The 22,619-nt window shown below is 43.1% G+C and overlaps 1 protein-coding gene across 5 annotated transcripts in view; it reads left to right on the forward strand.

Moving 5' to 3' along the window:
- MPHOSPH8 (M-phase phosphoprotein 8) overlaps positions 1-22,415 on the forward strand; it is a 52,716-nt gene extending 30,301 nt beyond the window's left edge. For 2 of the 5 annotated variants that reach the window (XM_047077380.1, XM_047077393.1), the window contains exons 6-13: positions 4,545-4,670; positions 4,753-4,841; positions 8,522-8,662; positions 9,567-9,653; positions 13,964-14,118; positions 16,583-16,737; positions 19,725-19,852; positions 20,717-22,415. In XM_047077380.1, coding sequence (XP_046933336.1) covers positions 4,545-4,670; positions 4,753-4,841; positions 8,522-8,662; positions 9,567-9,653; positions 13,964-14,118; positions 16,583-16,737; positions 19,725-19,852; positions 20,717-20,890 — 1,055 coding nt within the window. In that variant the 3' untranslated portion in view covers positions 20,891-22,415. The remainder of the gene's footprint in view (positions 1-4,544; positions 4,671-4,752; positions 4,842-8,521; positions 8,663-9,566; positions 9,654-13,963; positions 14,119-16,582; positions 16,738-19,724; positions 19,853-20,716) is intronic. The other 3 variants (XM_047077381.1, XM_047077385.1, XM_047077391.1) reach the window with 3 other exon arrangements.
- Positions 22,416-22,619: the final 204 nt, after the last annotated feature.

The raw sequence follows: 22,619 nt of genomic DNA on the forward strand, positions 1-22,619 counted from the left end.
CACAGAACTCAGCAGGTACACAGTGCAGAGAGGTGAACTGGGGTAGAGAGAAGCCGCAGAGGGGTAGGGATCTGTTTTTGCTTGCAGAGAGAGGACAGAGAAAGTAGGGAGAGTACGGGAAAAGCACTCCCCTTGAAAGAAGCTGGAGAGAAAAAGAGAGTAGAAATACCCATAAGGGAATTCCCAAGAAAGGAAGAAAAGAGAAAGGAAGAGAGTTTGGATAGCATTAAGACTCTATGAACAGGGGAGTATAGAGTCTGAAACTCCACAGCTCAATACCTGGCAGAGTTCTGGTGGGAAGGGTGCATCCCCAGGAGCAGAGAGCAAGGTCCTCAGGGTCCTTAGGCCACACAGGGAGAGACAGTGTTTCCCCTGCCGAGAGGACATTTGGTAGAGGCTGTGTGGCCTCCCCCCAACAGGCAAAGGTCTCGGCAAACCCTGGAGAACAGCCACGTTTGCTGGTGTTGGAACAAGGATGTGAAGAGGGGGGTGAAGCCTGGTGCCAGATGTGTGTTGTTATAGACCCTAATCCCTGAAACACTGGTGCCACGCGATCATGTGAACTTTTTCTGGGGCAGGCTGGCACCTGGCCACAGTCTCCAGGCCTCTGCAACAGTGTGGTTGCATGAACATTCCTGGGGCTGGGCTGGCATTTATGATATAATAATGTATTACAAACCTGTAATCATCAAAACAGTCTGGTACTGGCACAAAAACACTCAGATCGATGGAACAGAATGGAGAACCCAGAAATGGACCCACAAACATATGGCCAACTAACCTTTGACAAAGTAGGAAAGAATATCCAGTGGAATAAAGACAGTCTCTTCAGCAATTGGTGTCAGGAAAACTGGACAGCGACATGCAGAAAAATGAACCTGGACCACTTTCTTACACCCTACACAAAAATAAGCTCAAAATGGATGAAAGACCTAAACGTTAAGACAGGAATCCATCAAAATCATCTAGGATTTTCAGCCACAGCAAGTTCTTTTTCAACACGTCTCCAGAGGCAAGGGAAACAAAAGCAAAAATGAACGATTGGGACCTCATCAAGATAAAAAGCTTCTGCACAGTGAAGGAAACAATCAGCAAAACTAAAAGGCAACTGATGGAATGGAGAAGATATTTGCAAATGACATATCAGATAAAGGGTTAGTATCCAGAATCTATAAAGGACGTGTCAAACTCAACATCCAAAAAACAAATAATCCAGTCAAGAAATGAACCAAAGACATGAATGAACACTTTTCCAAAGAAGACATCCAGATGGCTAACAGACACATGAAAAGAATGCTCAACATCACTCATCATCAGGGAAATAAAATCAAAACCACAATGATATGCCACCTCAGCCCTCTCAGAATGGCTAACATTAACAACTCCGGCAACAAAAGATGTTGGCAAGGATGCGGAGAAAGAGGATCTCTTTTGCACTGCTGGTGGGAATGCAAACTGGTGCAGCCACTATGGAAAACAGTATGAAGCTTCCTTAAAAAGTTAAAACTACCCTACGAGCAATTGCACTACTAGGTGTATATCCAGGGGATACAGGTGTGCTGTTTCATAGGGGCACATGCACCCCAGTGTTTATAGCAGCACTATCGACAATAGCCAAAGTATGGACAGAGCCTAGATGTCCATCGACAGATGAACGGATAAAGATGTGACGTATATATGTGGGGAGGGGGTGTATACATGTTTATACGTGTGTGTATACATGTATATATGTGTGTGTATGTATATATATATGTATATATACACACATATATACATACAATGGAGTATTACTCAGCAATCAAAAAGAATGAAATCTTGCCATCTGCAACTATGTGGATAGAACTAGAGGGTATTATGCTAAGCGAAATAAGTCAGTCAGAATAAGACAAGTATCATATGACTTCACTCATATGAGGACTTTTAAGATACAAACCAGATGAACATAAGGGAAGGGAAGCAAAAATAATATAAAAACAAGGAGGAGGAAAAAACATAAAAGACTCAAATACAGAGAACAACCAAGTGTTGCTGGAGGGGCTATGAGGGGGGATGGGCTAAATGGGTAAGGCATTAAGGAAGACACTTGTTGGGATGAGCACTGGGTATTACATGTAGGGGATGAATCACTGGTATCTACTTCTGAAATAATTATTATACTATATGCTAACTAACTTGGATGTAAATTAAAAATTAAAAGGGAGCTTTCTCAAGAACGTTAAACTTTTGGCAAACATCTGTCACTGCTTTTATTCCACATTATTCTAAGGTCTACCCAGTACAGTAAGAGAGTGAAAAACAAAAGATACAAGCCTTTGGGAAGGAGGCCTCCCCTCTCCCTTCCCCCAAAAAGCTGTTCATTATCAGATGTTATCATATATGTAGAAAACTCAAAAGAATCCACAAATTTTTAGAAATGTTAAATGTTTAACAGGTGATTAGATATAAGGCCAATATATAAAAATTACCTACAGTTCTGCATATATTTCTTTCTTTAATTTTTTTTTTTTTTACATTCATTCTTTTTTGAGAGACATAGTGAGACAGAGCATGAGCAGGGGAGGGGCAGAGAGAGGAGACACAGAATCCAAAGCAGGCTCCCAGCTCGAGCTGTCAGCACAGAGCCCAACGCCAGGCTCGAACCCATGAACGGTGAGATCATGACCCGAGCTAAAGTCAGACACTCAACTGACTGAGCCACGCAGGTGCCCCGATGGCAAAACCATTTTTAAAAGAATGAAAGAGAATGACATTCAAATTATGGATCCTTAACATCACTGTTGGAGGAGGGCGGGTACCAGGTGGGAGTGTTTAGGTCCTGGCATGGTTCTGTGCTCAAGGTAGTGCTGTGTTCACTGATGTTCACCTCCTAACACATTCTTTAGCGTTATTAAAAATAAAATTTTAAATTAAAACTAATAAAGTTTATTAAAAATAAAGAGAAAAAGTTAAAATTACCAGATGCTGAATCAAGATCCAGTACTTGGTAGGAACGAACATAGGATTTTGAACCAGTTTGCTACGTGAGAGACCAAAATCTGAGCTGAAGCATAACCTTTTCTTGTTACTTTGTAAGAGTCCTGTAAATTAGGCCATATTCTCTCAGCTGATACAAACCCTCATGTGTCCTGCTTCCCGGATCTTTTTCGTGGTACCACGGTGCCGTGCTAGAGTGAGGAGGTCCAGCTGTGGGCTCAGATATGTCACAGTACGAATATGGCTCTTGGCTTACTGATGTGTGTCTGAGCAGATCCAGAACCTCTTCACCCTACCTGTAACATGTATCCCCTTACAGGTTATTGTGTATGGATTAAATGTGCTAATTCTTACTGAACGGTAGCTGCTTTTACTATTACTACTGCTATTCAGAAGGTGAGGTAAGGCAACTTGATGTGACTTACTCAGAGCCATGCAGCTGACATGTGGAGCTGGGATGTAGAAAATCCAGGATGTGCAGCTCCGAAGGTTGTGCTGTTGCTACAGTGGAATGCTCTTGGAGGTGCAAAGAGAAGTGTTGGCTTGAATCAAGAGCTTTGGAAGAATTTCCTTCATTTACTTGCATGTCTTTTACAAACTTCATCTCGATGGCAAGATTAACTGCCTAACATTTGTAAAATTTGAGGAATTGGTTTTAGGTGAAAATACTTTAACTCTGACCATAAAATATTTATGCTTTTTACTTTCTAAAATAGCACGGTTGTTTTTTGGAGCCCTGAGTGGCTCAGTTGGTTAAGCATTTGACTTCGGCTCAGGTCATGATCTCGTAGTTCGTGAGTTCGAGCCCAGCGTTGGGCTCTGTGCTGACAGCTCGGAGCCTGGAACATGGTGCCTGCTTCCGATTCTGTGTCTCCCTCTCTCTCTACCTCTCCCCCGCTCGCACTGTCTCTCTCAAAAATAAATATTAAAAATTCTTTTAATAAAAAACTTTAAAAAAGAGCACAGTTGTTTTGAATTACTCCCTAATGAGTTATGTTCAAATCTTATTTGTTGCACGGCCGATAGTGGATCAACATGTCCTTTCCTAATGTTAACGAGCCCCTGGGTCAGACAGTTGAGGGAGGAAACTAGCACTTGCTTTATGGGTAGGAGGGAGCACAGAGGGCTTTCAGGAGGAGAGTTTGGAGCTGAGTCTGAAGGATCAGTGGCTTTTATTTACATACAAGTTTGGTTTACACATTTAGAATGGCTTTACCTACATAAATGATTGGAGGAAATATATATCCAAGAAGAATGGCCAAAGATAGAAATGTTAAGAGATTTGGGGTTCCTGGATGGCTCAGTTGGTTAAAATCTGACTTCGGCTCAGGTCATGATCTCACACGTGGCTCGTGAGTTCGAGTCCTGCATCAGGCTCCGTGCTGACAGCGCAGAGCCTGGAGCCTCCTTCAGATTCTGTGTCTCCCTCTCTCTGCCCCTCCCCTGCTCACACTCTGTCTCTGTCTCCAAAATAAAACGTTAAAAAAATTTTCAAAAGACACTACAAACTTAAGAAAATGGCATTGTTACAGGGAAAAAAAGTGTATTAATAAGCCTCTTCTGTGTTCCAGATGGCAGACAACAGATTTTGAGTTTGGGCATGGACTTGAAGTTGGAGTGGATGAAATTAGAAGATTTTCAAAAGCATCTTGATGGGGAAGATGAGAGTTTTACTACGGCAGATGCAATTCCGAGTAGTGAGTAGTGTGGGAATTTTGGAGATTCTTTTCATGAATCTAGATGTGTGAAGCCTAATTTATCTTAATTCTTTCATTGTAGATTTATTGAGGGATGCTGTGAAAAATGGGGATTACATTGCTGTGAAGGTTGCACTTAATTCAAATGAAGACTATAACCTGGACCAAGAGGTAATACATCTTAGTAAAATCTCATGAAATAAAGATGGAAAGTAGCGCTTTTCACATAATTCAGTTTTACTTTTCATATTTTAAAAATTATAAAAGTAAGGGGGCGCCTGGGTGGCTCAGTCGGTTAAGCACCAACTTCGGCTCAGGTTGTGATCTCGCGGTTCATAAATTCAGGCCCCCGCTTTGAGCTGTGCTGACAGCTCAGAGCCTGGAGCCTGCTTCAGATTCTGTGTGTATCTCTCTCTTTGCCCCTCCCCTGCTCGCTCTCTCTCTCTCTCTCTCTCTCTCTCAAAACATTAAAAAAAAATTTTTTTTAATTATAAAAGTAGGGGTGCCTGGGTGACTCAGTCAGTTGAGCATCTGACTCTTGTTCAGCTCCAGGTCATGAGATCGAGCCCTGAGTCGGGCTCTGCACTGGGCATAGAGCTTGCTTAAGATTCTCTCTCCCTATATCATTTGTGCTCACTCTGTCTCTGTCTCTCTGTCTCTGTCTCTCTCTCAAAAAATAGAAAGATGCTCTCTTCCCCCTCCCCACCCCATATCCCTTTCCCTGGCTCGTGCTCTCTCTCTCTAAAATAAAATGTTATAAAAGTAATGTTCACTTTATAAACTGAAAGCACAGTAGAGATGTATAATGTAGAAAATTACAGACCTTGTAATTCCAACCCCTACAGTGACCATTTGGTTCAGCTGTGACCTGTCTGGTTTTGTTTGTGGTTCTGTCTGTGGTTGAACCTCTGCTGCTTGAGGGCATAAAATGACTCCTTGTGTCTGAGTCTTTTAAGCTTGGAGAATTTTTATTTTTATTTATTCTTTTATTATTATTATTTTTTAATGTTTATTCATTTGAGAGAGAGACAGAGCGTGAGCAGGGGAGGGGCAGAGAGAGGGAGACACAGAATCCAAAGCAGGCTCCGGGCTCTGAGCTGTCAGCACAGAGCCCGACATGGGGCTCAAACTCAAAAACTGTGAGGTCATGACCTGAGCTGAAGTCGGACGCTTAACCGACTGAGCCACCCAGGCGCCCCAGAGGATTTTTATTTTTAGATAGTCACCTCTGTCAGTCCTTTCCTTTATGGCTTTTGGGTGTCTTGTCTTACTTACAAGAGATTTTTATATTTTCTTCTTTAGTTTTCATGCTCTCGTGGTGGATTTTTAGGTTTAATCTTCAGAGATTATGGTTCAAAAAAATTATTGGGATTTTGATTAAAATTGCATGAAATCTGGGGCACCTGGGTGGTGCAGTCAGTTAGGCATCCAACTCTTGATCTCAGCTCAGGTCATGATGTGGTTTGTGAGGTTGAACCCCGCATTGGGCTCTGCTCTGATGGTGCCGAGCCTGCTTGGGATTCTGTCTCTCCTTCTCTGTGCCCCTCCCTTGCTTGTGTGTGTGCGTTCTCTCTCAAAATGAATAATTAAGGGGCGCCTGGGTGGCGCAGTCGGTTGAGCGTCCGACTTCAGCCAGGTCACGATCTCGCGGTCCGTGAGTTCGAGCCCCGCGTCAGGCTCTGGGCTGATGGCTCAGAGCCTGGAGCCTGTTTCCGATTCTGTGTCTCCCTCTCTCTCTGCCCCTCCCCCGTTCATGCTCTGTCTCTCTCTGTCCCAAAAATAAATAAAAAACGTTGAAAAAAAATTAAAAAAAAAAAAAATGAATAATTAAACATTCAAAGCATTTTTTTAATTGTATGAACTCTATAGATAAACTTGGCTGAGAATTGACATTTTTTACATTTGAGTCCTCCAAATAAGAACGTGATAACTCTACATTCATTCAGCTCTTCATTTATTCCTAAAGCGGTTTTATGAGTTTTTTCCTTCATACGGTTCTTGAACATTTAGTTTAGATGCTTTCCTACATATTTGATAATTTTTAAATTATCTTAGTGTGATCATTAGGATCTTTTTCCTCCCATATTTTGTCTTCTAACACGTTATTACAGGTGTTCGGTGAGGCTATTGATCTCTGTGTGTGTGTGGTCTCTGGTCACTTTGAAATTCTCTTACTTTAATAACTTTTAAATTATTCTCTGGGTAGAGAATATGATCATCTGCTGAAAAGTAACTGTTTTGTTTCCTTCGTGCACAGTAATATTTCTTTTTCTGGTCTTGTAAACTTGGTGACATTTTGCAGAAGAGTTCTGATGCAGGCGATCCTGTTCTGTCTCTCATCTGAGGGTGGCTTTCCCCTGAGGCTGTGTGAAGATCCTTTTTCTGTTGTGCTGTTGTTGGTTTCTAGTGGACAGCAGACTTCCTTTTGTCTATCTGTTGAAGTTCTTATCAGGGATGGATGTTGGGTTTTATCTGGTGCTTTTTTCCCTACTTTCATTCTTAGGTAGCTTGGTCTTCATTAATAAAAAGCCTAGCAGCTACAGGGAACTTTACTAAGTTAGAAAAAAGGTTTTTTTCCCTCTAATATGTTTTGTGGTAATAAGGTAATTTGCAGATGAGAGGAAGTGCACTACCTTATTTCAGTTAATTTTTCTTACATTTGTGTTCAGATTGCTCATGCAGGTGAATTCTGCTAAACTTTCAGATTGTAGCCAAATTAACTCACCTTGTTAGAACTTGGTTTTATCAAATGGCATTTAATAAATGGCTTGATTTTCCCATGTGTTTATTTCAAATGATTGGAAATGTTTTGGCTTTTTATTTTTTGTCAACTTTATGTAATTTTATCTCTTTTTAAAGTATTTTAGGGGTGCCTTGGTGGCTCAGTCAGTTAAGCATCCAACTTCGGCTCAGGTCGTGATCTCGCGTTTGTGGGTTCGAGGCCCGTGTCAGTCTCTGTGCTGACAGCTCAGAGCCTGGAGCCTGCTTCGGATTCTGTGTCTCCCTCTCTGTCTTCCCCTCCTCAACTTGTGCTCTGTCTCCCCTCTCTGTCTCTCTCTCTCTGTCAAAAATAAATAAACATTAAAATTTTTTATAAAGTATTTTAATTTGTCTAGATTGTCATAGCCTCTTAGAAACCAATCATATCAGTGTCCTATTTCCTGCTTCTGAATTTTCTTCTTCATCCCTTGAGCAATCAAACTGTCATTTCCCAACAGTTAGCTTTTGTAGAGGCCATTTGTCTAATCCAGACAGCATTCAGTTACCCTTGGACTTAGGTCACTTCTAGTGGTCATTTCTAACCTCAGATCTTTGGCCAGCTAAGCAACTATCACGAATGTGAGTTTCACCTGTTTTACCTAGAACACAAGGAGGCTTTCTCACCTGAAATGTGCGATAAATAAATAAGTACCTTTGCCATTTTTATAGCATCAAGGTGCACTATTCATCAGTATGTCGTGCAGAATGTTGACGGGCCTTTAGAACATTAATACCTGGAAGTTGTAAAATTTTTATGACATTTAAAGAAATTGTGAAGGTTATTAGTTTCTGATTATAATAAGGATATTTTAGTGAGGGGCACCTGCCTGGCTCAGTCAGAAGACGGTGTGGTGCAACTCTTGATCTCAGTGTTGTGAGTTCAAGCCCCACATTGGGTGTAGAGATTAATTATTAAAAATAAATAAATAAACTTAAATAAAAATAAGGATATTTTAGTGAAAGACTTAGGTAGATGCTTAAATCAGTATACTTCAGCGATTTCACGTTGAAACATCGTAGGTGAAGAGACTTAGTTCTGGAATTTTTCTGATAGACATTGACATGTCTTTTCCTCAACAAAACCAATGAAGGATTCAAGCGGGATGACACTGGTGATGCTCGCCGCAGCCGGAGGGCAAGACGACCTGCTGAGGCTCCTCATCAGGAAAGGGGCCAAGGTGAATGGCAGACAGAAGAATGGGACCACCGCCCTCATTCACGCAGCCGAGAAGGTTGGGAACTCAAGAGCCCTCAGTTTCTTAGTCCGTAGGAATTCCTACCTGTGGACTAGGACGGTCTGTTTCTGTCCTGTCCTGAAATGTAACTCTCATATAGTCACAAAGCTTTAGAGTCTCATATTTCAGTTCATCTCAGACTTGTCATGAATAGATTTTTGTTAATTAGTAGCTGTACTTTGTAATTGAATTTTCAAAATGTGATTCACGTAGTGGGAAGTGATTTATATTGAAAAAGGACCCTGGGGGCTCCTGGCTGGCTCAGTTGGTAGAGCATGCGAGTCTTGATCTCGGGGTCATGAGTTCAAGCCCCATGTTGGGCACAGAGTTTACTTTAAAAAAAGAAAAAGTAAAAGGACCTCTGGTTGAGGTACTAATACTGGTTTCAATGTTAGATCTTTTAAAAATCTTTTCCGGTTGAGGGGCACCTGGGTGGCTGAGTCAGTTAAGTGTCCCACGTCCGGCTCTGTGCTGCCAGCTCGGAGCCTGGAGCCTGCTTCAGATTCTGTGTCTCCCTCTCTCTCTGCCCCTCCCCCACTCACGCTGTTTGTCTCAGAGATAAATAAACATTTAAAAAAATTAAAAATCTTTTCCAGTTGAAATTAAATGTTCCTTTTGGTTAAGAATTTAATGAAAATATTGCCACATATTATCTTTTTAAAAGATTAATACACAGAGATTCATAGGTTGAAACCAGTGGTTCCACTTGAGATCGAAGTTGCTGGCAAAGGGCGTGTGGCTGTGTGGAGCCTGAGCAGGAGGGCACAGTGAAGAACCGTGTTCACCAACCTGCTTGGGATAGAATCTGAGTATTTTTCCTGATGGCTAAAAATTTCAAATCGTCAAAAAATATCTTCTAAAGAATTTTGGGAATTAAATTTGCTTTTTTTTTTTTAAATAGAACTTCCTGACTACAGTGGCTATTCTTTTGGAAGCAGGAGCTTTTGTAAATGTCCAGCAGAGTAACGGTGAGACTGCTCTAATGAAGGTAAATACTTCACACGGGTCACCTACTCCCTCGCTCTTCACAGATGCCTCTGCCAGGCAGTCTGCTGGGGGCCGAGAATAGGATGGGGAACAGGACACAGATGTGTAAGAGAAACCGTTTAGCAAAGAAGCAGTTAAAAGCTGGCGTGAACAATAATGTAATAGGAATAAGCACAGAGAGCTCTGGAATCACATGAAAGTTGGTAGCAGGCCTAGCAGTGTGGATTCAAGGCCGGACAGGACAGGGCTTCTGGCTGGCTCAGTCAGTAGAGCATATGACTCTTGATCTCTGGGGTCATCAGTTTGAGCCCCACGTTGGGTTTAGATTACTTTAAAAAAAAAAGAGGTAAGGAGCACCTGAGGGCTCAGTCGGTTAAGCCTCTGACTTCAGGTCAGGTCATGAACTCATGGTTTGTGAGTTTGAGCCCCGTGTTGGGCTCTGTGCTGACAGCTCGGAGCCCGGAGCCTGCCTCAGATTCTGTGTCTCCCTCTCTCCCTGTTCCTCCCAGCTCCTGTTCTGTCTCTCTCTCTCTCTCTCTCTCTCTGTCTCTCTCTCTCTCTCTCTCAAAAATAAAGATTAGGGGTACCTGGGTGGCTCAGTCGGTTGAGCCTCCAACTTCGGCTCAGGTCATGATCTCACGGTTCATGAGTTCAAGCCCCGCATTGGGCTCTGTGCTGAGAGCTCAGAGCCTGGAGCCTGCTTCAGATTCTGTGTCTCCCTCTTTCTGTCTCTCAAAGATGAATAAATGTTTAAAAAAAATTTTTTTAAATAAATACATAAATAAAGATTTAAAAAAAATTTTTTTTTTCTTTTTAAAAGAGGTGAGACACGGTGGATGTGATGGGTGGCTGAGCTGCATCCCACAGAATGATACATAAGCTGACAGGGATGAGCTGTGTGAGCGGAAGCTGGAGTAAGATGTGTACTGACACCTGGGAGTGGGAAAGAGCACGGTGTGCTTGCATTTTACGTGAGTGGAATCAGTGGTTTTACGTGAGTGGAATCAGATTTCTTCGTGTGTGTTTGCAGTTGTGGTTTGATGACTGTTTTGAATGGAAGGTTGCTAAAGCTTCCTACATATCTCCCCCTTTAATTGCCCCTCTCTGTTTACAACAGTTTTGTATTTGCCTCTCCTGGGGCCTAGCCCAGTCTAGAATGTTCCTGCGGCAGTTCTAAATTCCCGGCCTAAGATGCTGTTAGGACATAACAGGTCCTGACATCACACCGCGTGTTAGTTCCCTGCACGGAGGGAGGCTCTGTCTTACTGCCCCCTTCCTAGATACAGGTTGGTGCAAGCTCTTAATCCGAGTAGGTGTTTCTTGGCCGTACTGAGTTTCAGCTGCGTTTCCTGAGTCAGTGAGAGCACAGGTACAGGCTCAAGTTACCACTGGGCCCGGGCCTCAGTGTGGTCTTGAATCTTTGTACTCTCAAGGCCAGCATCACCTGTCCCCTCGGCCGAACTCACTCCTTGTGCTGCTGTTTCACTTCCGGTTCGCGGAAATGCTTATTTTGTTCAGGAGCCCTACTTTCGAATTTTAATTTTCCTTTATGTGTTCCTGTTGCCATATGTTTAGAGTAGAGGTGGCACCCCAAAGCATGAATTAAAACTTTGTCTTACCGCGAAATCACCGGATACATGCTGCTCAGCAGATACCCGAGTAGTCAGGTGTGTGGAGGTGCGCACGGGGCAGTGAGCGCAGACACAGGAATTAGGATGACCTAATCCTGAGAGCGTTCAGGAGCCACTAAGCTGGAGAAACATAATCGGAAGAAAGGTGATTGTTTTTAATGTCCCCCTAGGTCAGTAGGGGGAAGGAATTGGATAAAAGACCAGGAGTTAGCAGACATATAGGGGACATTTTTTAAATTAAGTGAAATAATAGTCTGTACCCAGGTAGTGACAGTGGAGATAGAAGTGGGTAGACCAGTGTTTTAAAGAGGTAGAGTTCCTGGGACTTGGTAATTGACGGCTATGCTTGTAATCCTGTTTGCTAATTTAGGGAACACAGACAGTATACAATGGGAGTGGGGTTGCATTTGAGCTGAAAATGCTCAGATGTTTCACATTGTGATCTTTCGCTCAGGAGAAGGGTGTGGGCTGTATATTCAGATTTGGGTTCATCTGTGTAGACAACATGATTACAGCCCTAGGCTGAGAGTTGGGTCACCACTGAGATTTGGAAGGGAAAGAACGGTCAGAGAAGGCAGCCACATAGGAAAGACCAGAGGAGGAGGAAGATCAGGAGGGAGAGGTATCCTGAGTGAGCTGGCCCGAAGCATCTGTGGGGCAGAGATGCCAAAGAACAGTGGGCTGAGAAATTGGGGGAAAGGGAGAAATTGCCCTTGGGGGTTAGCACTGCAGAGGGTGTTGGTGCCCTCATCCGGGCAGAGTTTGTATTGGGTTTGAGGGATGCGGGATTGCAGGGGCTGGGAAGGTGGATGCTGGATGTGGCTGGCACTTAGGAGTTGGTCTGGAAAGGAGGAAGGCAGTGCCCAGAGGGGAGGAGGTCGAGGGATGGTTTCTTGTTTCTTCCCAGAGAGGAGCTTAAGCATACGTAATAAACTGTTGTCTAAATTAGACTGCCTATAAATGTATTTAATTTTGTTTTTTATTTTTTTGGTTTGCTTTGGTTTTTGTTTGTGTTGGGTTTTGGGGGGCACCTATTGTTTAAGCTTTACTTAGATTTAGTATATTAAATTGGTTTTATTGAATGTGAGAATTAGAAGAAATAAACCTGGGGAAAGATTTTCAGAAATGTTTAAAACAAAATAAAAAACCTTTCATCTCAGAAATAATGTATAAACTTGATCATTACCAGAATGTGAGGGGGTGGAGAAACCACATTCTCACCCCCTAATGTTGGGCATATAACTGGTCCCAGCAGGGGCCTCTCACCCTTCCTGCTACTGACATTGTGGGCCAGATCACTTGTAGGATGTGTCACAGCATCCCTGACCTCTGCACCAGGTGACATAGTACCCACCCTCAGGTGTAACAACCAGAAATGTCTCCATCCATTGCCTGAATTCCCCTGGGGGCAAAACCACCCCAGTGAGAACCACAGGGTTACATGCTTTTGAAGGGCATTTGTCAGATCTGTCACTAGATGCAGGCCCTTTGACCTAGCGATTACACGGCTTAGACACCTGCTCTGTAGAAATGCTGTCCCGCGTGCTCAGTAGCACACGACATGGCATTGTTCTTGTGGGAAAGCTTACCGGCTTGGCCCTGTTCCATGTACAATATATATTATATATATTTTAATATTGAAACATATTGTCAAATTGGTTTCCGTACCACACCCAGTGCTCAGGTGCCCTCCTCAGTGCCCATCAGCCACGTTCCCCTCCCCCATCTGCATCAACCCTCAGTTTATTCTCAGTTTTTAAGAGTCTCTTATGGTTTGCCTCCTTCCCTCTCTGTAACTTTTTTTTTCCCCTTCCGCATAAGAGTGAAAACATACGGTGTCTTTCTCTGTATGACTTACTTCACTTAGCACAACACTCTCCAGTTCCATCCACGTTGCTACAAAAGGCCGTATTTCATTCTTTCTCATTGCCAAGTAGGATTCCATTGTATATCTGTGTACAATATATTATTTTAATTTCAGCCTCAGTGTCGTGAGGCAGAAGTACCGTTATCCCCTCTTGACAAGTGGAAACAGTGAGACTCAGAATTAAGGGATTTACTTGAAGTCACAAAGCCGGTAAGTAACAGAGACAGGAGAGAGCCTGGGTGTAGGTCTTTTTACTCTCGAAATGGTCTTTGAACTGCATCCAGCTCCATCTTAGATTTGCTGGATTCAGATTTGTATCTGTGCTTAATTAGTCTCCTTTAAAGCAGCTTCTAGGAAAATCTTGAAATTACTTTGTGATGCTAAGAGAGCTCCCTTAGAGATTCCCAAGAGGATCTCACTTGTCTGGGTGCTGAGGTATCGGCTGCTAGGGCACAGAACTTGGTCTGAAGAGTGGAGCACGCCAGAGCTTAGAAAGGCCTGGTGTTTGTTCTGTCTTGGGACAGAAGTACCTTCCTCAGACTTGCCCGTTTCCCCAGGAGTCAGGGAGGAGATTGAACGTAGCACAGATTTCGGTACTGTTCGCGGACTAAAAGGAGCATATGCCACCTGTCGTTAATGTCACAGTTTGTAACCGTGGGTGAGACCTGATAACCGTGTTCTCCCCCCCTCTCTGACCTTCTGTCCTCTTCTCGAAGAACACCTGGGCTCACGTGTGGAGAAGGGGACAAACACTGATGGGTAGTTCTCTTATTTTGCAGTTAAGTGATTACTACTCCTTTTTTCCTGTCATAGGCCTGTAAAAGAGGAAATTCTGATATCGTACGACTTGTAATTGAATGTGGAGCTGACTGCAATATTTTGTCAAAGCACCAAAATAGTGCCCTGCATTTTGCGAAGCAGTGTAACAACGTGTTGGTGTACGACTTGCTGAAGAATCATTTAGAGACGTAAGTGTGCGTGAATGTGCCATGGTTCGGTCACAGAGTCGTCTCGGACACGTCATCATTAGAGGTGTGGAACGGGAAAAGATTGTCGCGTGGAAGTCCTGCCAGGTTTCTGTTCTCAAAAGCTCATACGTTTAGTAAGTGCCATATGAGTTGTTTTTCCGCAAGTCCTTGAGGTCCTCAGACTTTTAAACTTAACACAGTCTTGCCTAGGAGTGACTCCTTAAAACCTTAATTATGCTTGTAATTTGGCTTACGGACATTTTCTCAAAACTGCGTAAGCTGTAGTTGTTGCTTTTTTAATAGACATAATTTTTAGAGCAGTTTTAAGTCACGGTGAAGTTGAGCCGAAAGCCCAGAGGTTCCTAAATACCCTCTGTTTCCACATATGCACAACTTCCCCGCCAACTTCTATCGCCAGAGTGGCGTATCCACTGAACCCAGTGAACCTGCATGGACTGTTCCCGTCCAAACCCCCTGGTTTACCTGAGGGTTCACCTTGGTGTTGTGCAGCTTGGGGTTTTAACACATTGTAATGACATGTACCCCACCATTGGTGTCATTCAGAGTGCCACTGCCCTGAACATCCTCTGTCCTGCTTATCCCTTCCTACCCCCTGACCCCTGGCAACCACTCGTCTTTTTACTTTCTCTCTAGTTTTGCTTTTTCCGGAATGTCATGCAGTTGTAATCCTGATGCTTGCCTTCTTCAGATGGCTTCTTTCTCATAGTAGTAGGTAGGCATCGAAGATCCTTCCATGCCTTTTTTTTAATGTTCGCTCGTTTGTTTGAACTCCAGTATAGTGGACATACAGGGTCACACTGGCTTCAGGTGGACGGTGTAGTGACCCGGCAAACCCGGTGCTCCTCCGTGACGAGTGTACGCTTTTTCCCGGTCACCTGTTTCAGCCTTCCCCCTACCAGCCTCCCCTCTGGCCACCACACTTCGTTCTCTGTAGTTAAGAATGTGTTTTTTGGTTCGTGTCTTCATTTTTCCTTGGTTTTGTGTCTTCAGTTCCACACATGAGTGAAATCGTATGGTATTTGTCTTTTTCTCTGACTTACTTCACTTAGCGTAATGCTCTCTAGCTCCACCCATGTGGCTGCAAGTGACAAGACATCGTTCTTTTTTGTGACTGAATAACATTACATTGTATATGTATTCCACATCTTTATTCATCAGTCGATGGACCAAGAGTTGGGCCGCTTCCAATATCTGACTGTTGTAAATAACGCTGTAAAAACATAGCCACCCCCGTCCTCCGTGTCTGATGGCTTGATAGCACATTTCTCGTTTTACCGAATAGTATCGCATTGTCTGCATATACCCCAGTTTATCCTTTCAAGATCATTCTTTTTCGAGTGAATTATTAGCATTATTTTTCTTTGTCAGAGAGAGGACAAGTGGGGAAGAGAGAGAGAATCGTAAGCAGGCTCCGTGCTCAGCACGGAGTCCAACCCGGGCTTGATTCCACGAGCCTGGTATCGTGACCCGAGCCAGAATCGAGAGTTAGATGCTCATCCAGCCGAGCCACCGAGGCACCTCTTTTTGAGAGAATTCTGAATCATTATTCTAACTGAAAGTTCATGCAAGTCATTCGGTAGCTTTTTCACTTAATTATCTTGGCAACGCATAACAGAAACTTCACAAACCGTAGGTAACACAAGTAAGGGGTTTATTGTTCACATAACAGGAAGTCCGGGGGTAGGCAGCCTTCGGCAGGAATGGCCACTCCTCCCCTCTCTTCCTCCTCCGCCGCCAGCCACGCTCAGGGTGTGACTCCGATCTTCGTGCCTGCACAATAGTTACTCCAATTCCAGTATCAGTATCCTAAGCAGCAAGTAAGGTAAATTTCAGACGAGAGACAAAAAACAGAACGAAAGGGCACGTGCGTGGTGAGTCTGCCGACATCGGCGGCCTTTGCCGGAAGCCTTCCCCAGCTGGTAATTTTTGTGTGTCTGTGATCCAGCACACCGGACTTCTCCTCCTAAAACCAGAATGTCCTGGGCAAACCAAATGAGTCGTTTAAAAATATTTTCTGAATTAGCACTTCTCAGTTCATTCGACTGCTTTCTAAACTAAGTACTATAACAAGGCGTGTGTGTGGGGGGGGCAGTTTTTGAATTTATTAATAGAATTCTCATTTTCATAGACAAATAAGTCCTGAGTGCTGTCCGTGTACCAGGAACTATTCAAAAGACTGGGAAGATGGAGACAGCAGTGAGGGAGAAAGATTTGCTCTCTTACAGCCTGAATTTCCATGTGACAGCACAGACAGTAAGACATACATAGTGTGTCAGATGCCGAGTGCTAAAGAAAAGTGCAGAGAGGGAACGATGAGTAGGAAGTTAACGTTTTTTTTTTAAGTTGATTTGGGAAGGCCTCACCGGTATTGAACAGTTTGATGATAATGTGACTCATGGTTATTTTCTACGTCAATATTAACCAGTCTATTCTTTTTTGTTAGACTTTCAAGAGTAGCAGAAGAAACAATAAGGGACTACTTTGAGGCACGTCTTGCTCTGTTAGAACCAATCTTCCCAATAGCATGTCACCGTCTCTGTGAGGGGCCAGATTTTTCAACGGATTTCAATTATAAACCCCCACAGAACATACCAGAAGGTAAGCCTGTGTTTTCTCTCAGTTTGAAAAGGGACACTTTAACTAATTTTTAAACAGTGCAGACCTCTTTCTGTGAACATAACTTGAACAGAGTCCCAGTGTGTGTAATAATTCTGCCAAATGGTTAACAGCAGGGCTACTCTGGCAAAGAGAAACCCGGTTGCTACCCACCATCCTAGGTGACCTGGAGGGACCCACAGAGCACTGTGTTAGCACCTGTTTAAGAAGTACGGAAGTTGGGGCAGCTCTTCTGCCCACAGGTCCTGTCCCCGTACTTTAATAAAACCATTTCTCACACACACACACACACACACACACACACACACACACACACAGTATGGAAGTTGGGTCTTAATAATTGTACTTGTTTGGTTTTTTCTCTTTTTAATGTTTATTTATTTTGAGAGAGAGTGCGTGTGTGCGCAAGCAGGGGAGGGGCAGAGAGAGAGGGCGAGAGAATCCCAAGCAGGCCCCCCTCTGGCAGTGCAGAGCCCAGTGTGGGGCTTGAACCCATGAACTGTGAGATCATAACCTGAGCCGAAATCAAGTCAGCGCTTAAACTGAACCACCCACGCAACTCTAGTTATACGTTTTGGTTTTTTTTTAATTGAGTTTTATTAAAATTTAGTTAGCTTCAGGATTCTAAGCCCAGAGTCTTGGCTCATCGTAAAGTTGAGTACCAAGAGATGGAAACTTCAGTTCTGCTTCCTAGGCTCTGCTTAACAGCTGCTTTGCAGGCAAGACCATGACCGTGGCACGGCCTTCTCTGGGACACTGGGACACCACACGTTTAAATGGAGGTAACACTGTCTCTGCCTGAAAGTAGGAAGCTGGGCTTTGCCTTTTCTGTTAAAAAAATAAAAACATCCATTTAAAAAATACGTATTCAGGGGCACCTGCGTGGCTCAATCAGTTAAGCGTCCAGCTCTGGTTTTGGCTTAGGTCATTATCTCGTGGTTCCGTGACTTAGAGCATCACGCCGGGCTCTGTGCTGACAGCACGGAGCCTGCTTAGGATTCTCTCTCACTCTGTCTGCCCCTCCCCCACTCATGCTAGGTCTGTCAAGATAAATAAAACTTTTTTTAATTAATAAATCGTATGGATTCCTTAATGGAAATTTAATTAAAATATAGCCATGAAAATTTCATACCATGAAAAGACATCTGTTCATAACACCTGTGTTTAGTGACCTGGACGCTGAAGAATCATTTGTGGTTTCCACTGTCCAGACGGTTAGTTCGCATTGCTGGGTGGCGAGCACCAGGTCGGGGGTTGGGGTGCAGGGATGGGGGAGTTGAGCCCGGCGTCTCCCAGCATGCGTAACTCATGGGCCCCAGAGCACCAGGACTGCCTTAGGGTTACTGAGGGCTCTTCTCTGCACATGCACAACATCTGCAGCCAACAGAAATTTTCTGTTTCCAAAATCTCAAAGATGCCTTGTCCTCAGATGGAAGATCCTGATAGGTTTTCCTGCCCCTCACTAGCTTGTGAGAGATGCAAGACTCTCAGGCCCTGCCCAGACCTGACCCTCAGTCAACACCCTGGTGAAGTCTCCATTTAGGAGCACACTCAGCCCTGAGAAACACTGACCTTGGGCTCTTGAGGAGACTGTAATTGTTCAACACCTAGTTCGGCTGGAGAAAATGTTTATATCGATACCACAAAACAACTGCTGGCAAACTGATTAGAGTCCCCTGTGTCATTTTCTTCTGTGAAATTCAAGTATTTGTCAGAGGAGAGCAAATAAACACACCTCCCTTAGATCTCCTTTTGGTCAGAATAAACAGCACCTGAATGAAAGATTTTCGGATAGGATTTTCCCTATTGACCACGTGTCCCCATTCGGGCCATTTTGAAGAGTTACACCACCCTCCTTTTCGGTGCAGTCAGTAATAAATACTCAACTCTTTGATAGTGGAGCTGACGAGAAAGACTGTAGGCCTTCTCTTCTTTTGAACCTCAGCACTCAGGTGAGTGGGGGGTTGCATTTTAAAGCTAGAGAGCAAAACCAGGATGTCAGACCTTAAACAGCTTGAAAGGAAAGGTAAGAGGGCCAGGGGCTCTGTGTGTCCTTCTTTCCCTGGGATCAGGACAGATGGTTCCTTGGGGTCTCTTTTATGAAGTTTATAATTGTTTATAATTGTTCTGGACCATTGTTTTTTTTGTCCTGAAAGTGGCTTACCAGAAGGGGCATGGAGTTCATACGCCTATTTTCTGTTATACTGGAAAGTATGGCTTATGTTCAAAGAAATGAGTCATGCGGTACAGTTCGGATATTCAGTGAAAGCTTCAAACCTCATGTTCCTCCCCCCGCCTAGAATAAGTTTGGGTATTAACCGAAAAATCTGCAAAGGGCCAAATACCATGTGGAAGAAAATGGACAATCATTCAAACCCACACCCAGAAACAGCCACCACAGAAGTTTGCTTCCATGGACATTTGCATTCCATGGACACGAATATGTATTCAGCTGCAAATTATAAATACCGCTACTTTTTTAGACCAAAAACTGTTACGTAGAAAAGCGTATTTTTAAAATTTTGATTCATGAGTTCTCAGTAGGGATTAGACAGAAAATAAAAGGGATCCGTGGTTTGAAAAGTGCTGGGAGGGACACCTGGGTGGCTCAGTTAAGCATCTGACTCTTGCTTTCGGTTCAGGTCATGAGCTCATGGTTCATGAATTTGAGCCCCAGGTTGGGCACAGAGCCTTTGGAATTCTCTCCCCCCCCTCTGTCTCTGCTCCTCCCCTGCTCACTCTGTCTCTCTCTCAAAATAAGTAAACTTTTAAAAAATTTTTTCTAATGCCAACTTTTGAAATCAGAGGACTGACGATTTGGTGTGAATGGGCACCGGGTGGGGTGCTGCCCCACCCAGGAGCATTCCGGGGACCGCTTCCAACTTGTACGGGGTGCGTCTCCCTCTGAGCTGAAAGGTGGCCATGTTAGGAGTGGTATTAAAATCTGTGTTTGCATCTCCCTTATTCAGGCTCTGGCATCCTGCTGTTTATTTTCCATGCAAACTTTTTGGGTAAAGAAGTAATTGCTCGGCTCTGTGGACCGTGTAGTGTGCAAGCTGTAGTGTTAAATGATAAATTCCAACTTCCGGTTTTTCTGGTAAGATTTTCTGTAGTTCGTTACTGAAAAGCGCATCCTTCTGATCCAGAAGCACAGATGACGTTTAAACTGCTGTTTTAATAAAGTACGTTAATTTTAATTTAGTAAACCACTTGGAAATGAGGCAGTAACCCATAATCATAAAGTAAAACTGTCCCACGTTTTGTCAATGTAAGTCTGGATTTCTAAATGTTTGATATATATGCCTTAAGTTACATTTACCACGTCTTAGAAATTCTTAAGGTAGAAGAAACATACTGATTTTAAAATACTCTGCCTTTCCCCACCTGATTATAATTACAAACATTCACTTAAAGAAAAATTTGGAAATCTTACAAGTATTCTGTTCTTCAAATACCCAGAAACACAACCACTAGTACAACATGGGTGTGCTTAGGCTGAGCTTTAGGCAACCATTATACTATAATTTTGCTTTATAATAACAAATCTATTAGTGGCTATATACATTTTTTAACATAAAAAAATGGTCTTGAAGAATCTTTGTGTATGTTTCCTTTTCCACAGGTAGAATTCTTTCCTTAGGCTGAATTCAGCAAAATTAACTGGTTATGAAGATTTTTAACACTCAGGCTCTATATGGCTGGATACATGCTAATCCTCAAGATTTATCTGAGTATTGTTTTTTTGCAGATAAATCTTAACAAGCTTTTTTTGTCATTTGTATCTTTTTAATAAATCAAGGGGAAAGTAGTCACAGGAAATTGCTTTATATAAATTAAAATACAAAACTGGTATTCTCTTCTACATCACTGGGAGTCTGAAAGGTTTTTGTTCTCTTAAGCTACAGTGATACTCTTAGACGTAGAAGTTTGAGGAAACACTGACTGTGGTCTTTCTCTCTAGGATAGCCATTTTGTTTACTCGTTCAGCCCTGCTACAGGCCTCAATAAACTCTTCATAAGGTTGACGGAAGCGCCTTCTGCCAAGGTGACAATCCTTTCCTCACATTTAGTGCAACTACTCACATTGCTATTCCAGCAGCAAGCCCAATGTGGGGCTCAGTCTCACGAACCGTGAGATCATGACCTGAGCCGAAGTAGGTGCTCAACCACCAAAGCTACCCAGGTGTCCCTAAGCATCCGGTGGTCGTGAGTTCACAAGCCCCACATTGGGCTCCACGCTGGATGTGAAGCCGATTTAAAGGGGAAAAAAAAAAAAAAAAAAAAGAACATACAATGTGTTAGACATAATTGTGTGTCATAAATTGTGTGGAAAGATGAGAAGAATGCATCTCTCCAGTACGGAGCATCCTGAGTTGTATTCTAGGCTGTTATTTAATGGCCATATGTATGTCTCATAGGCTGCTCACTAAACACTTCTTTGTAAAATGAAGATGAACCAAAAAAGTCTATGTAATAAGTGGTAGTTATTTACTATAAGAACTTTAAGCACTTGGACTTATTAAAAGTGATAACCTAACACTTGAAATGATAATCAATTTGAGAACATTGCCAAATAAGAACTCTCGGCCGCGCGTGCGCGTGTTCTCCCTCCTCTAAGAAAAGGGGGGCTCGGCAGAGGTGTTGGTGCTGCTACGTTGCCTCTTTTCTTTCGACAGGTGAAGTTGCTGATAGGCGCATACAGGGTGCAGCTGCAGTGACGGAACAGTCGGGACGGAGTCCTTTCCAGACCTGTTTTAGGACCCTGGCACAGCTAACACCTCCAGATTTGAAGTTTCATCTGTAAACCTCTTGCAGTTTCGGGCTGGGTATCTGTTACGGGCTGTAAGATGGGACGTGGGGGTTCTAATATATTCTGAAATAGAGATGTATTTGTGCCAGTGTTCTCAAATCTCGATGTCTCCAGACTGCATACGTCGGTTTTTCCACAATGTGGAATGGTATATAGAATTATTTAAGAAAATTAAAAGTCTCTTTTCTAACTTGAAATTTTCTACTAGCCCTGGTGAATTTCTGCATTAAAAACAAGTCTGTGTATGCCAAGCACTAAATAAGGGGCGAATTTGCTGGCCTCGAAGGATGACTTCTCTGACTTGGTAGGCAGGTTCGAGGGAGGCGGTGTGATGTCTAATCTGCAGTTGCCACAGGTCCTGAATTGGAGGTGACAACTTTTTGTATTTGCAGTTACCCTTTATTCCGGGAAAAGATAAAAGAAGATACGACTCACGAACTAACTTTTATCCTTGTTCTTAGAATCCATCAAGTAATTTTTAAAAAGCAGATCCTGTGCCCTCGTTACGAACGCTGGGAAGGCAGCCGAGGTTTGTCCGCCACGCTGGGCCTCATGTGAAGAGCTATCGTCTCCACAGATTCCCCACAGGTCTTAAATTCTCTTAAGAAATATTTGGCAAACTAGTAAGTCAAACTCCATCTGGACTACAGAGATGTATAAAATTATTTAGTTCCTGATTGGTTTTATAATTGTTTGAGTTACAATTTTAATGGAAATTTTTCAAAAGGTCACATATTTGACCACATTGTACAGATGTTTGAGAGAGCCGTTTTTACTTTACAGTACTAAAACGGCCTTTTCCTACAGTTTTCTCAATAAAATACCACAATGTTGGTCTATTTTCTTTGTATCTCAAGTCTCAAGACTTCAAGGTGGATACTAATGTGTGATATTTTTAACTAAATGACAGCTGGGATTGGAGTTTTTTCAGCTATATTGAATCATGCGCTAGTACTGTATCTAGTACTTTCTAGAAAAATCACAAGACCGAGCAGCAGTGGATAGGTCAGGAACAGCAAGGGAGACAGTACCTTAATCTAATACACACTAAGAG

Source organism: Lynx rufus, unplaced genomic scaffold (genome assembly GCF_022079265.1).
Source record: "Lynx rufus isolate CCGP_SWC_20201006 ecotype Redwood Valley unplaced genomic scaffold, mLynRuf1.p SCAF_1, whole genome shotgun sequence".
NCBI classification, from domain to species: domain Eukaryota; kingdom Metazoa; phylum Chordata; class Mammalia; order Carnivora; family Felidae; genus Lynx; species Lynx rufus.